The sequence below is a fragment of the Mastigoproctus giganteus genome, chromosome 6 (genome assembly GCF_048544385.1).
Source record: "Mastigoproctus giganteus isolate SK-2022 chromosome 6, ASM4854438v1, whole genome shotgun sequence".
Lineage (NCBI taxonomy): Eukaryota > Metazoa > Arthropoda > Arachnida > Uropygi > Thelyphonidae > Mastigoproctus > Mastigoproctus giganteus.
This window is the reverse complement of record NC_143580.1, coordinates 11,830,464-11,847,821: the sequence shown is the minus strand read 5'-3', so window position 1 is coordinate 11,847,821 and position 17,358 is coordinate 11,830,464. Positions and strand designations below refer to the sequence as shown.

The 17,358-nt window shown below is 39.2% G+C and overlaps 1 protein-coding gene across 1 annotated transcript in view; it reads left to right on the top strand.

Moving 5' to 3' along the window:
- Positions 1-17,358, top strand: part of LOC150083915 (uncharacterized) — a 352,627-nt gene that overhangs the window by 258,302 nt on the left and 76,967 nt on the right. Inside the window, exon 12 of the mRNA XM_090375828.1 lies at positions 9,799-9,897. Coding sequence (XP_090231954.1) covers positions 9,799-9,897 — 99 coding nt within the window. The remainder of the gene's footprint in view (positions 1-9,798; positions 9,898-17,358) is intronic.

Below are 17,358 nucleotides of genomic sequence, written 5' to 3'. Positions count from 1 at the left end.
GGGTTCAACGCAAAAAAGGAAAACTAATTTACGTTTCCCTCCAAAACTAGATCCGCTGACGACGATCTTTACCACATGGCAGCCATATTGGCTCTGCCGATGTGGTAAACCACACTCACTTAATCAGATAGCTGTCTTTGTATCACAAAGCTAAGTAATATTTCACCTTGAAACTGTTAATAAAACCTAAAGAAATACTTCCACAGTCAGATCACAATAAACCAAAGATACGATCGACAAAGATACGATGTTGAACATACAGATTGAACAGCGATATGTGATTCATTATTCTGTCAGACGGGCTTAAATGCATCAGAAACAGTTAAAGAGATCAGTGAAACATACGGCCAGAATATGGCTGTCCATAGGACGGCCATATTCTGGTCATTTTGTAATTTAATCTGTGTCATAGTTGCTACCCATATGCAACTAGTTCTCGGCTGTGACTTGCATCATAACCCTTTTTCAAAGGTTAGTAATGTTAAAATATTAAACTCAATCACAATTCGTAACCGAAGTCTTGGTATGATAACGAGTGTCTTGGTAGGACGGCCATATCTCGGTGTGACCGAACTTTCCGGTGTGAAGTGGTTTCTCCATCAAGACAACGCCGGGGCTCATACAGCTAATATTATGTAGGCAGTGATCACTGCCATAGGTACTGAGGTTCTGTCACATCCCCGTTATTCACGGGACTTAGCTCTGTGTGATTTCTTCCATGTTTGAAGAAAGCTCCATGTCTGAAGAAAAATCTGAAAGGCACGCATTTTGCATCAGACACTACAATGCTCGCTGAACCACAATGGATGCATGTCTAAGCCATTTTTAAAAATGGCTTGCAAGAAGCATTTAACACGTGGGTACCAATGATGGCGAAAGTGTGTAAAGTTCAAGGGAGGGTATTTCGAGAAGGAGAAATCCACATAAGATTCAGATGATGAAAATTAATATAAGATCTTGCACCAGTCCACAAATTAAATAATCACCCCTCATATAACTCGAGTGGACAGATTCTATTCACTTCAGATGCCTTTTTTTATGTCCAGCTTCAACAATTTCTCCTCCATTTTTCTTTCAGTTATCATGTAATCAGTTAGATTCTCATTAGGATTTGATATACTTCTGACATCCATCCTCTTCACTGAAGAATTCCTCATCTGTGAATGTACATGCAAAATACCTATTCAACGTGTCCAAACTAGAGCAGGGTCATCAACAGTTATCCCATAATGACCCAATGTGAATGAACTCCTTCCTTTGAGACCCCTAGTCACCCTTACGAAAGCAAAAGCCTTTCCCTTTACACTTGACAGTAGTTATGTATTTTATTAAATTCCACATTAGTGCACTGTGATCGGCGCCTCCATAGGCAGGTGGGCAGGAGCAGCAGTACATAGCACGGGCTTCTTGATTAGACGGGGTTCGAGCCTGTGACCACCAAATATGGAGGGTGCGGAAAGGTCAGGGAATGACCACCGAATATTCCCGGAACAATATGGCCTTGGTTGCTAATGCTCCTAAAAACCAAATAACAAACAAACAAACAGCACTGTGATCACTGCCACTCAGTGGGTGTTTTACCTGAAGATTCTTAATGTATGAAGAATCACTGCTGGTAACCTGATCAGGAGTATTATTTCATCTTGTTTCCTTCCTAATATGCTGTTGTAGAAAACAGTCAATCAAAAAATCCAATTCACAAATTCCAGTCAATAACTGGAAAGTTAAAATCTCCCATTATAAGACATTCCAAATTACTGGCCCACTCTATTTTCTCTGAATGCTAATGACTACAATGAACAGTTGTTCATTGTAGTCATTAGCATTAGTAGAGGCATATCATACAAGAAAGCAAGCTTATGCAGCATCAGCCAAATAAAAAAAAACCTTCCTATTTCACCCATCCTTTCACTCCAAATGTTTGTCTAGTTCTGCCCTGAATTTATTCAAGCTGTCAACTTCTACGACAGATGAATGTTTGTTCCAGCAATCAACTACCGACTGGCTAAAGGCAAATTTCCACACATCTATTCTACAACTGTCTTTCCCCGATTTCATTTTATGTCCCCCTCGAGCAATTAATCTGGGCAAGAGGAAGAATCCCATCAGCATTGAGCATGCTCAAACCATTCAAGGCTTTATACACCTCATACACCACGTTGCAGGTGCCTAGTCTCCAGACACTGCAATTTGCAAAAACTTAAGCCTTTCTTCATAAGAGCAACCCTTTGTTCCATTCACCAACCTCTTTGCACTTCTCTGTACTTATTCCAACGGCTCTACTTCTAAAATGAGGCCTCCAGACTTATATACAGTACTCAAGGTGTGGCCTGACATACAAAGGGATAATTGCCTCCCTATCCGTGCTAGAAAAATTCCTGTATATCATTGACAAGACGCCATGAGCTACTCTTGCAGACTGTCTGCACTATTCAAAAAACTTCATATCTGACTGCACAGTTACCCCCTCCCCAGGTCCTTACGAACCAGCTTATATATATATTTTTTTTTTTTTTTTTTTTATGTAAACCCCAAACACAAGAGGTATTAGAACCTATAGTACTTAATACCGTGCATGGGATGGAGGTTGAGAAGACGAAAGAAGATATTTGTTGACATTGGACTTGAACTTCTGTAGACTGTAATTTTCAGGAAACATGTATAAAGGAAGGTTGTTCCAGAAAACAGCAGTTGAATGAATAAACGAGGAAGATGAAAAGTTGGTTCTGTGATTTTAAAGTTGGACAGTAAGTGGATGTTGGTTGGTGGCGGCACATGTTCGGACTGTTTTGAAAGAGAGAGCAGGAATTATAGAAGCCAATTCAGAAGAACAGTGCCCATGGAAGTATCTGTAAAAGAGGCATGCAGCAGAAACAGTGCGTCTATGAGAAAGCGAGTGGAGAGACTCTGTTAGAGATGAATCATTAATTAACCTAATTGCCCTCTTCTGAATGGAATCAAGTAGCCTGAGAGGTTTTGGGTGCACCACCCCAGATGTGGGAACAATATTCCAAGGCAGGGTGGATTTGCGATTTATACAGAATGAGCAGCTGCTTGGAAAAAAAAAGTAACTCCGAGAGCAAAAGAGAAAACCAAGCTTCTTAGATGCAGAGGAAGCAATATATGTAATGTGCATGTGCCAAGAGAGATTAGAAGTCAGGGTAATCCCCAAAAGAGATATATCATTTTACCTAGAAATTGGAGTGTCACCAAAAAAAGCATAGGAGCAGAAGAATCCTTTTTGTGAGATATAAGACAAGACTGAGATTTAGAAGGGTTGATATCAACTAAGTTGTCTTTGCCCCACTGGAGAATTACCTGAAGATCGGCATTTAAGGAATTGGTAGCAGATTTTTGAGAAGTTGAAGCTGATTGAACAGGGCAAGGTTTCTGAAAGTGGAATGCAATGTGCTATCATCGGCAAAACTATGGATGGGATTTCCAGTCAATGGAAGAAGGACATTAATATACAAGAGGAAAAAAGTGGGGGGAAAAACTGAACCTTGGGGGACACCGGCATTAGTGGAGAAGTTAGAAGACAGAGAGCCATCTACCATCACTCTCATGAGCGATCAGAGAGAAAACTGGATAACCAATTACTAAAAACAGTTGGCAAACCATAAGATGCAAGCTTGTTTAGAAGACCTTTATGCCAAACAAGATCGAAAGCCTTTAGGATGTCAAGAGCAACTACTTGTGTTTTACAGAAACTTTCCATTGAATTAGTCCATAAATGGGTATCATAAGCGAGAACATCACCAGAGGATCGACACTGACTGGATCCATACTGGCAATCGTTGAACAGACTGAAGGTTTCTAGGTAGAAACCTTCTCTGCATCTGTATGATTAGTTTAAGAGTTGGCGGTTAATTGATTTCTCCATTACTTTAGAAAGAGTAGAAGTAATTGCAATGGGACGATAATTGGATGGGAGGGATTTGTCACCCTTTTTAGGAACTGGCTGGATATGAGCAAATTTCCAGGCAGAAGGAAAAACACATTTGGAATAAGAAAGTGAAAAAAGGCGGCAAGAATAGGAGTAAGTTGAGGAGCACAGGTTTGAGAACAAGTGGAGAAATACCATTGGTACCTGGAGCTTTCTTAGCATCAAGATTCGTCAAAATCCTTCTGACATCCTTTTGACGGAAGACCACAGGCGGCATTGAATGCAGCATGTTGGAAATGGTGGGAGGTGTTTTACCAAGATCATTAATACATCAGTTGGAAGAAAAATGTAATGCTAGCATGTCAGCTTTACCCTTGGCTGAAGTGACAACAGAACCATCTGGTTTGGACAGAGGTGGGAGCAGAGATGCGCAGAAGTTGCAGCCAATAGCTTTGGCAAGGAACCAGAATGCTCTGCTACCATTAGGGCAAGAAGCAAGTTTTCTACTCTTAGCTTTTTCAAAGTCTAGTTTGAACTGACTAATAACTGCTTTACAATTGTTGCGAACTTTGGTGTAGGCAGAAAATGAAAGTGAAGAATTAGAAACAAGCCAATTACAATATGCAACATTCTTCTCTTGAACATCCTTAGCACATTTATTGGAAAACCAAGATTTAGATAAAGGACGAGATTTTAAAGTGGATAAAGGATTCCATTTCTGCAAGAATAGTTTCACTGACACGATCAGAGCAAATGTTGACATCAGAAGTTTTGAAACAGTAATCCAACGAAGGAAAATAAGAAAAGAAATCTCGCAGGTCATCCCATTTTGCATTCTTGTAATGCCAAACAACACGAGGTTGGGAATAGCCATGAGATAAAGGCTCCATTGGAGAAGAGACAATCACCAAGTTGTGATCTGAAGTGACTAAAGGACCTCTCACTTCGACCGTGTACTTACAAGGGTTGTTTGTGAGAAAAAGATCAAGCGTGTTGGCTGTATGATTACGATTGTCCAGTATTCTTGTAGGTAAATGAAGAACCTGTGCAAGGTCATTAGTAATTGCAAAAGCCTCAGCATCTCAACCGGCTGGGTCGGTGTGACTAGACAACAGAAGCCAGCTGGAGTTGTGAATATTAAAATCACCAAGGAAAATTACCTCACTGTTAGGAAAGTTGGACTGGAGAAAGTCAAGTTGCAAAGAGAGGAAGTGATTAGTGGAGTTAGAAGAACGGTAGAGACAACAGATGAATTTTACACTCATGAGGTAGTGAGATTTTAAGCCAGAGAAGATCAAAGAGAGTAGATTCCAAATTGCCAAGTCTCTGAAAGGGAATATCAGAACGGACATATGCACCTTTAAGGCAAAAGGAATCATACAGCGAATAATTTGGGCATCTGAGATTAGCACTAGTTGAATCAACTGATAACTGAGATGCTGTCAGAAAACGTACATGGGGTTTGGCAGACTGGAAGTGGAAATGAACATCGTTAAGATTAGATTTGAGACCACGTATATTTGTGAAATGAATTAGGAAGAGCTTGGGAGGTTTAGATCTTTTCGTAGATAAGCTTGCTCTATTAGTTTGACAATTCATGGTGTATTCAATAGTAAGAAAAAGTTGGTGGGACATGCTGTATGAAGTAATGAAATTTTTGGATATGGCATACACATGGTAAGAATATACCCAGATCCTTGACATAACATGGCCTCGACAATGCTCCCCACATACACACTACTCTGACTCCCTCCAGTCACTATCTGGCAGAGTAAAGGTAGCAAGATTATACACTAGCTGATCCGGAAGCCTCTTAGAGAGTTACCAATAGGTTCGGTCTGATGTACTGACTAGCGGCCGGCCTGCGAATACCATTTTAGAGCTGTACCTTCGAAATGTAAAGAATATTGGATCTCACCATGGTGTTCATCATAACCTCAAAAGTCATCAATCATACTGCATGATGGAAGAGATAGGGAAGTTGACCAGAACTTAGCTCTAGAGACTAAACATGGATTCCACCACTTGAAGCCTCCAATAAGCAAAGTGGTGGTATTGCACTGGTTGATGAGAGTCATCTACTGCCTGGTAACATAGAGGCGTGGTGTGGGTGCCACACCTTGATCCCTGCTTACATTGGTTCACACCTGGGTGGTCACCCACCATGTACTTGTGCCTGGAAGTTATACCCAGGATTACTAACAGTCCCACCATCGTGAAGGTGCAAGCAGAGGATTTGTTTGACACAGAACGTCTGGACTTCGCCAAAATTGGGTCCACTTGGCTTGGGTGTCATCCGAATATCAGTTCCATCAGTGTTTGACTCCCAGGTAGTAAGTGCAGCTTGACTGGCATATCTGAGAGAATGTCTGTGACAACCTCAAGGACCAGCCATAGGCTTCTATATCTACCACAGGCTTCAATGTCACCCATTATTTTATATGTATCCCATGCATATTTCTTCTCTGCCACATGTCTCAGTTCATCTGACATCCATTTAGGCCTAAACCTTGAACAATAGTTTAGTTGGTACGAAAAGGCAGTAGCTTCCAAGATTAATTCTTTGATTGCTTCCAATTTAGAATTTGCTGTTGGTAACATCATCAGTTGGTCCCACTGTATAGAATTGAAAAACTGTCTGAGACCCTTGTAGTCACCTTTCCAAAAGCAAAAGCCTTTCCCTTTACCCCTGATCGTAGTTACCTCTTTGAGCAAACCTGACATCACCACACTGTTCAGTGCCACCTAGTGGATGAATCACTACTGATAATCAGGTCAAGAATATTACTCCCTGTGGTTGCCTCCCGAACATGCTGCTGTAGAAAACAATCATCCAATAAATTCATCCACAAAACCCTTACTAGTGTGAGAGTGACCAACTCACAAGTTCCACTCAATATCTGGGAAATTAAAATCTTCCATTATAAGACAGTCTGATTTACTGGCCTATAGCAGACTCCTAATCTCAATTTTGCTTTTCCAGTGCTTATGTCACACGAAACTGACTCAACACTGCACTGTCTACCCATGTCAACAGGCTACACTTCCTTAGATTTTGTCTCTCTTAACTAATAGCATAACCCCTCTTCCCTTCCTATCCTGTCTACCCTTTCTGTACACATTGTACTCCCCAAATTTCAATTCTGCATTCCTTATATCTTTGTGACACCACGTCTCTGATATCCCAACAATATCTGCCTTTCATCAAAACATCAAAAGTGCAATGTGTACAGAAAGGATAGACAAGATAGGAAGGGAAGAGGGGGTTATACTATTAAAAACACATAAAATCTAAGCAAGTGCAGCCAGTTGACATGGGTGGACAGTGCAGCATTGAGTCACACTGCAACTCATTTTTGCTTTTCCTGTGTCACAAACTGACTGAGCATTGCACTGGCCATCCATGTGAACTAAATGCACTACCTTAGATTTTATGTGCTTCTTAACTAAGAGCATAAACCCTCCTCCTCTTATCTTGTCTTTCCTCTCTGTGCACATTGTACTTCCAGGCGCCTCCGTAGCCAGGTGGGAAGGAGCACCAGTGCATAGCACACGCTTCTTGATTAGACCGGGGTTTGAGCCCGTCACCACCAAATACAGAGGATGCGGAAAGGTCAGGGAATGACCACCGCACCGGAGAAATATGGCCTTAGTTGCTAATGCTCCTAAAAACCAAACAACAACAACATTGTACTTCCAATATTCAAATTCTGCATCCCTTATTTGAGCGACACCATGTCTCCGATATCCCAACAGTTGGCTGCATTTGATTGCTTGGCCAACACTTCAAATTTGTAAAATTTATTCGCTATGCTCCTAGCATTGGTGTTTATGTAAGTATGCATGCGCCTTTTTCTTACTTTTAGTTATCCTCTCACAGCCGATGTATTTACTTGTTCCACGATGACTCCCAGCAGTCCTTGAAATCCCCCTCATTTGCTTTTGAGGCTGCTGCTCTTTCTAATAGAAGCAGTGCAAAAATCGCTTTCCCTTCTGCCTGTGGCTATTATTAATTTATTAGTCTGTGTATCCCCTCCCCGAATATAGTTGTTTTCTAACCTAATTAGCACCGCCTCAGTAGCATCGGCAAATATTCTTTCTCCTTTTCTATTTAAGTGTATCCCATCCCTGTAGAAGTACTCTCTCCTGTTAACAAGCACAGACTGCACTGTGAAAAATTTTACCCCATGACCGTCTGTCCAGAGTAGAATTGCAGACACTTTAAAAGTTAACCCTAACTTGCAATATTTTTTCAGCATTGCCCTGTGTCAGGTAAGTCCTTAGATATCCTACAGAAATTATTCAGTCAAATATAACAGTTTTTATCTTTCTGATAGTATTTTCATTGTCTCTCTATAAAGCATCATGGGCTTGGCACACCCAAGGTCCTGAGCTGGATATCATCATTCTTCTCTTTCTTGGTGATTCCTTTCTACATTCTCTCTCTCTCTCTCTCTCAGGGTAATAGGGAATTTTTTTTTTGGTTGATGCAGCATAAGCCTCAGGCTTCCTTGCCCCATATGGCTAATAATAATAATCACCAAAATGATTACCAGTTTCTGACAGATTGGGGACACTGTCTGACTCAAAAAATATTGCACTCGCCTATCAGCTAAAATTTTATTAGAGCGATATTATTTCATTATATCGAAATAAAATTGCTTGTATTTTAACTGTATTTTCTTTTTGCATACTTTTAATCAGTGCTTGATACATTCCTTCTCTAGGTCCTTCTCATCAAAGTTGTCTGGAGATGATAAAGCACAAAGGAGAGTACCCTCTTTTGTCCATACAGTAATGTTGCCATTAGTACCTTTAGCACATACATAGTCACCCTGAATTGTTACATATTTAACAGGTGCTTCAAGGCCATGGCCAACGAATATTTCTTCCTTTGTAGTTAAGTCCCACAGTTTCACTGTACTGTTGGAGAGAAAGGTTTTCTGACTTAACTACAAAGGAAGCAATATTCACTGGCCATGGCCTTGATATGCCTGTTATACATGTAACAATGAAGCTGACTATGTATGTGCTGAAGGAACTATGGAAACTTTGCTATATGGATAAAAGAGGGTACTCTCCTTTGTGCTTTATCATCTCCAGACAACTTGGATGATATAATGGCCCAGTCATTTAAGAAAGTTATAGTAGAAGGACCTAAAGAAGGAATTGCTTGTATTTTGAAAGCTAGAAAATTTTGCTGTTGAGAGAATTTCTTTATAGGAAATTTTGTTATAGAGGAGGTTTGCTATATTTACATGATGAACTAAAATTTGTTTAAATTAAATATGATGTAATCAGGGCCTACATTCACCAAGGGGAACACAGCCTCTCTAAGTATGGTGGAACTGTTGCTGGAACAAAAAAAAACGCAAAAGGAAAAAAAAGTTTTTTCAAGTGGTATATAGATAGCAGTAAGCATAACGGCCTCTGTAGCCAAGTGGTCAGGAGTGGGAGTGCAGTAGCACACGCTCTTTGAGTAGACCGGGGTTCAAGCCCCTGACTGCTGAATACGGTCGATCTGCCAACCTGCACTGGACCATCGTGGCAGATTATGGTCCATTTCCCTCAGCATGAATTGTTGAGGAGGCTTCCATCCTGCAGTGCGTTGATAATGGCTGCACTTTACCTTACCTTTACCTATCTCGTCAGCACTACTTATTGTAGTTTGCAACAATTCCTTTAACATGGTATAATAATCTCGAATTTAGTGAAGCAGTAGTTAATTATTTAAATTTTGTGATATTAGTTAATCATTAAAAACTTTGATAATTTTAAATATTGCCGCATTATGATGTAAGAGTGTCCTAAAAGAATGTAATAGTTGAAATACTAATATGCTTTTGATTGACTGATATACTTGCCTTTCTTTAATCACATATTTTTTTAAATTATTTTTTTTTTATTCACAGAGTCCAAAGATGAGCAGCAAATTTGTAAGTTCTATAGCCAGAAAGGTTGCTGTAAAAATGGAGATAATTGTCTTTATAAGCATATCATGGATCGGAAAGGTAAAATTTAAATCTTAAACATCTTTATCTTTGTGTGAACCCTGGTCTCTAATAAATAGCACTTTCTGTTATTTCTTTAGTCCTTTTTAAATATGAGAACATATTCAAATATTCTAAAAGTAATTTAATAACACAAATAAAATTATTTACACATTAGAATCTATCACCTTGCAACTTAATAGTGCTATTTCAGTGATGCTGCCACTTTTCAAAGTTTTCTTGGAACTCTTCTTTTATAATTACCCTCAGTAAATAGATCTGTGTGAAAAAGATAGCTGGAATAGGGTAAATTTTGCTTCTGCAAACATATGTTAATGATGTAGAGTGGTTACCGTCATTTAAGGTCACAAAAGATAATATTGTTAGGTGATATGATTAGTGCCAACGTGTAAAGGTGATTTTACATGTTAGCACTAAAGATATTAATAATAGGAGGTCGGAGTATTTACTCAACAGGTATAGGGCAATGTTGAAGTAAAAATGTCGTGAGATAGAATTAAATTTGAAATTTTCTGAAATTCTTCCAGAGAGATAGGATAGCACACTTGATTAGAACATTGTCAATCATTTCAGCTAGGCTCACAAGGTCGAAATTTTTGCAGCATGGGCTGTGCTTGTTAATAGGGGAGAGTGTTTTTATGGGCACTCCTATTTCACTTAAATAGAAGGGAATATTTGCTGATGATATTGGAGCAGTGTTTGGTGAGTTGGAAAACTTCTAGTTTGGGGGATGCATAGACTAATAATTTAACAGTGGCCACCGACATTTATTATTATTTTTTTTACTATGTGGTCCCAGCTAGCTTTCCTGGCAATTCTGCATCCTATTTACAGTGCTGTGCCGCTGAACAATGTTGATATACAATTATCTCGGATTTCCTCGTAGAAGGTCAATTCATTCTCACTGTAATGACCATCTGACACTATAAAGTACCAACATAAGGTTGTGATTATCTCCAAGGATCCAATTGATACTTGTAGGTCCACCATGAAGATTCAAAATGAATAGCAGTCCAATCCAGGAAGTAGATGTCTAAACTAGGAATTGTGGTCAAATGAAGAAGTCAACTTTTTCAAACCTGAACACTCCCAACAGTACAGCAGTTAATAGTAAAGAGGATTACCTCAATCAGTCTCCATGTATAGTTCCTGGAACCACAATAACACCACAGCATCACAGGTCATCCATCAAAGAAGCAACCACATTGCAATCCAAAATCCTTGCTGTGGTGGTATAACGCTTCACTGGAGCACCAATTTCTCTGATACAAGCCTGCCTGAAAAGCATTGACAGTCTTCTCTACAACTGCTTTGAATCATCTGTTAGTGGGAGAGGCATCTGGAGGATGTATTGTGAGTTTCTTTAGAAGCCATAATGTTCACAGGATAGACCCCAACATACAATCAGAACAATATCATTTATCCTGCATCCACCCTTTCTACCATAATAATATTCCATTCTAATGTAGCATGTCACTGCCCTTTTCAAACCCTTTTTAACTGTCATTCAATATCTGACACATGCCTCCCCCCCCCAACTGTTACCTTTGAAAGTCACTAATCATTTCTGTAGTAGTACAGTTATGTGGATGTGCCATAATACCCTCACTCTTTCTTCTGAATAATTGAACTTTTTTATTATTAATATTAAACCAGGTGGTCCCAGCCAGCTTTTCTGGCATCCCTGCCACCTATTTACAGTAATGTACAGTTTTCAGACATATCTGCATACCCAAGGAGGAGTTGCACTCTACTTGCTCAGATCGTGTCAGTGAAATTATTCTTGCAGGAATGGAATCCTTTATCCCACACTCCACTTTAAAATCTCGTCCTTTATCTAAACCTTGGTTTTCCAATAAATGTGCTAAGGCTGTTCAAGAGAAGAATGTTGAATATCGTAATTGGCTTGTTTCTAATTCTTCAGTTTCATTTTCTGCCTACACCAAAGCTCGCAACAATTGTAAAGCAGTTATTAATCAGTCCAAACTAGAGTTTGAACAGGCTAAGAGTAGAAAACTTGCTTCTTGCCCTAATGGTAGCCGAGCATTCTGGTCTCTTGCCAAAGCTATTGGCCGCAACTTTTGCCCATCTCTGCTTCCACCTCTGTCCAAACCAGATGGTTCTGTTGTCACTTCAGCCAAGGATAAAGCTGACCTGCTAGCATCCCATTTTTCTTCCAGCTCATGTATTAATGAACTTGGTAAAACACCTCCCACCATTCCCAACACGGTCCATTCAATGCCTCCTGTGGTCTTCTGTCAAAAGGATATTAGAAGGATTTTGATGAATCTTGATGCTAAGAAAGCTCCAGGTCCTGATGGTATTTCTCCACTTGTTCTCAAAATCTGTGCTCCTGAACTTACTCCTATTCTTTGCCGCCTTTTTTCACTTTCTTATTCCAAAGGTGTTTTTCCTTCTGCTTGGAAATTTGCTCATATCCAGCCAGTTCCTAAAAAGGGTGACAAATCCCTCCCATCCAATTATCGTCCCATTGCAATTACTTCTACTCTTTCTAAAGTAATGGAGAAATCAATTAACCGCCAACTCTTAAACTACCTAGAAACCTTCCGTCTGATCAACGATCACCAGTATGAATTCCGTCAGTGTCGATCCACTGGTGATATCCTGGCTTATGTTACCCATTTATGGACTACTTCAATGGAAAGGTTCGGTGAAACACAAGTAGTTGCTCTTGACATCTCAAAAGCTTTTGATCGTGTTTGGCATAAAGGTCTTCTAAACAAGCTTCCATCTTATGGTTTGCCAACTGTTTTTAGTAATTGGTTATCCAGTTTTCTCTCTGATCGCTCACTGAGGGTGATGGTAGATGGCTCTCTGTCTTTTAACTTCTCCACTAATGCCGGTGTCCCCCAAGGTTCAGTTCTTTCCCCCACTCTTTTCCTCTTGTATATCAATGACCTTCTTCCATTGACTGGAAATCCCATCCATTGTTTTGCCGATGATAGCACATTGCATTCAACTTTCCGTTTTGAGAAATCTTGTCCTGCTCAATCAGCTTCAACTTCTCGAAAATCTGCTACCAATTCCTTAAATGCCGATCTTCAGGTAATTCTCCAGTGGGGCAAAGACAACTTAGTTGATTTCAACCCTTCTAAAACTCAGTCTTGTCTTATATCTCACAAAAAGGATTCTTCTGCTCCTATGCTTATCTTTAGTGACACTCCAATTTCTAGGCAAAAGGATATATCTCTTTTGGGGATTACCCTGACTTCTAATCTCTCTTGGCACAAGCACATTACAAATATTGCTTCCTCTGCATCTAAAAAACTTGGTTTTCTCTTTCGCTCTCGGCGTTACTTTTCTTCCAAACGGCTGCTCACTCTGTATAAATTGCAAATCCGCCCTGCCATGGAATATTGTTCCCACATTTGGGGTGGTGCCCCCAAAACCTCTCTCAGGCTTCTTGATTCCATTCAGAAGAGGGCAGTTAGGTTAATTAATGACTCATCTCTAACAGAGTCTCTCTGCTCGCTTTCTCATAGACGCACTGTTTCTGCTGCATACCTCTTTTACAGATACTTCCATGGGCACTGTTCTTCTGAATTGGCTTCTATAATTCCCGCTCTCTCTTTCAAAACAGTCCGAACACGTGCCGCCACCAGCCAACATCCATTTACTGTCCAACTTCAAACCCACAGAACCAACTTTTCATCTTCCTCATTTATTCATTCAACTGCCGTTTTCTGGAACAACCTTCCTTCATACGTATTTCCTGAAAATTACAATCTACAGAAGTTCAAGTCCAATGTCAACAAATATCTTCTTTCGTCTTCTCAACCTCCAACCCAAACACGGTACTAAGTACTATAGGTTCTAATACCTCTCGTGTTTGGGGTTCTCATAAAAAAAAAAAAAAAAAAAAAAAAAAATACAGCTGTAGAACACAATTCTGAATCGTAGAATAAGAATACTCACAGAACCTGTCTATACAACTGATGTTCAGATGTAAATCAAAGATGTAAATTCGAATGCACCAGATGTAACAAGGAACACTGAGATAGCAGTAATTTGTCCCTTAGAGCAGTGGTGTTCAACCTATGGCCTATGGGCCAGATTCAGCCCATGAATAATTTTTATACAGCCTGCTTGGCCATGAAAATGGCTTTGCTTTCTTTGATCAACGTATATTTACAAGCAAATTTTATCACATATGAAATCAAATAAATATTTAAAAAGAAACAAAATAACAGATGAGTATCTTTATTCCGTATTGAGAATTGGCATCACAAATTTTCAACCAAATTTTGAACAATTATCTAAAAATATCCAGCCTCAAACATCTCTTTAAATGTTAAGCTTTGGTCAGTAAATGCTATTGTGTATTGTACCAAATAAAATTTTTGAATATTTCAGTTTTAGGTGTATCATTATATTTATTTTTTCACCTTAATATTGAAAATTTAAAAGCAAAAGTAAGGGTTTTTTTTTTAAAAAAACAAAGTAAACAATTTTTTTTAAACACAAAATTAAGTCCTATTTTTATAATTTTAATAAAATTTAATAAAATCTAAAAAATAAAATAAAAAAACAAAATTTTTGGGAATTTGCATTTTTTATATTTAGCCTGAAAATAAAAAATGGTAACATGAAAATTGAAACTTCCTTTTACGTGTAACAAGATATGGAAGTAACACACTAATGTTTCTTGAATCACTCAGTGTGACCTGTGAAATAGGTCTAACTTTGAATATGGACCCTGTACAGGGAAAGGTTGGACACCACTGCTTTAGAGTATTCTGGTCATGAGAGAATACAAATGTGATGTCCCAGTAGGATTGAGAAGATAAAGTACGGAAGAAAAAAATAGGATATGTATCCCACTGCACCACAAGGAGATGCAGCAACCATGCATCATGTAGGGAAATTCAGGTCATATGCACCATTAGGAGATGCATAGCCTTGATGGCCATTCTGCTCTCAGTAGTTTCAATTTACGTTAGTCAGACAGACAGAGAGCTCCTGTATATAAGTCACACAATTGGTCAATGTTGAAGGCATACAAGAGAAGAAGACATGAAGTCAGATATTTAGTTCATGTGACAGGTAAGACATACAATCCGATGTGTTGCTACCTTTGAGAGTCACTAATCATTTCTATAGTAGTACAGTTATATGGATGTGCCATAATACCCTCACAAGTGCTGCTCCAACTCTAATAGCACACGCCATATATTAAAAAACCTAGGTTCCAAGGCTAGTAAAACTGAAACTGTCTCAACAAAGTTAATAGCCGCTCAGCTGCAACCCAAACAGATGTCTCCATCGAACCGAATATTTCCTTTGCCACCTGGGGCAAAATTGTGCTCACTTTCAATAAGAAAACTACAGTCAATGAGACCAGCAACACCCCAATCAGCATCCCAACTGATGCTATCTCAACCTTGCCCGAAACAACAAAATCAGCTACTATTGAAAACCAGAAGAAACTGAAACCACGCATTAGCAAAATGGAAATGGAGGGTTCAGTCAGAGGATGAAGACAGTATTAGAGTTACATGCTAATGATACCATGGATACAGGATGCCAAAACTTTCCCAGAAATGAAAAATCAAAACTAAGCAGACAGAAACCTTCTCTGAAAAAACAGTCAGATCAATCTTCCTCAAATAAATCCAACAAATGAATAAATTCCTTCAATGGAACTGTAGATGATTACGCAGTATATAGATGACTTGAATGATTTACTCATACAAACTAAAGCAATAGGTGTATGTTTACAGGAAACCTTTTTATCACCACAGATTTCTCTGAAAATTGAAAATTATACTATGTTCAGGCGAGACAGGGATTCTGACACTCCTGCCCTTGGTGGGGTGGCTATTCTTATCGAAACTAACATACCGTCAAGACATCTCCAACTACAAACCTCTAGAAGTTGTAGTGGATCGGATAGCAATGGGAATATCGTTAACCCTTGCATCCATTTATATCCCACCGAATTATCCTTGCTCCCAGATTGAACTTGACAATCTTATCACACAACTGCCACCTCCAGTCTATTTACTTGGCGATTTCAACGGTCACCATCCATTGTAGGGATCTTCCACCATGGATAGGAGAGGCCAATTAATAGAAATATTTCTGGATAACCATAACCTGACTCTGTTAAATTCTTGCTCTCCAACTCATATTCAACTACCTACAGGTACTACATCAGCCATAGACTTATCCATATGTTCAGTATCTCTTTTTCCAAGCATGGAATGGTTAGTGCTAAATGATCCATTCCACAGTGACTATTTTCCTATCATCAGTTCAATTCAAACACACAGTGTCATGTCCTAAAGGCCATACTTCTTGGAAATTTCATAAAACAGACTGGAAAAACTATTCAACTTGTGTCCTACTTGACAAACTATATGTACAACAAAAACATATTGATGATGTAACTGATCACATTACAAGCCATATATTATCTGCAGCAGAAATTTCCATCCCAAAATCTGATCAGCTCAAGCATGTACACCAAAATCAGTAGTGGAATGAAGAATGCTCCAAAGCGAAACGAGAAAAAAACCGTGCCTGGAACCAGTTTCGCAAATTTCCAACTACCGCCAACCTAATTATGTATATAAAACTCAGAGCCAAAGCAAGACAAATTAGGAAGACAGCAAAACGTGACTCCTGGATTAAATTCGCCTCAGCTATTAACAAAAATACTGACCCTCGAATCATTTGGAAAAAAATTCAAGCTCTCAATGGGAAATTTCTACCGCTGCATGGCCCCGAGTGCCAAGCGAGTGACTATAGTGATTTCTAAGCGATTTACTTAATAGCGGTTGATTATAGAATAGTGTTATTTTTCTGAAGTTATTTAATTTTGCACTTCTGAAGTAAAGAAGTTAGCTCACTTGACAGAAAGGCAAGACACCTTTCTTTTTGTATATAGGAATAACTTATTAACACACTAACAACTAATCTCTTTATCACTTGGTCACTGGTGGCACCGCTCCTGCCTCCACGTGGCGGGGCTGGAAGTCTGGGAGAAGATATACACTCTCCCAGGGCTAAAAGGAGCAGTGATGGAAAACACAAAACAGTCCAGCTGCGGATCTACTGATCCAGATCTAGATAGGCATGACCTAGATCATGATTTAAACCCACCCCATGCCAAGAGACAAAAAAAAAGAAGGGACAGATTATTCTGCTCCCCTCTTTTTAATATTGCATTCCTCCACAGACCAACCACTGAGTAAGTTACCTCCATTTTTGATTCAGAAATGTCTCGAAGATGTGGCTGGCCCTCCAAAAATGGTTCGTCGATTAAGATCTGGAGATTTATTAGTGGAGATGAATGAACATAGACATGCAGAGAGCCTTCTGAAAATTTCTACCTTTGGTGGAATTCCCACAAAGGTTACCCCACATGCCACCTTGAACTCCTCTAAAGGGGTAATATCAGAATGGTATCTCCTAAATGTATCAGAAACTTGTCCATGA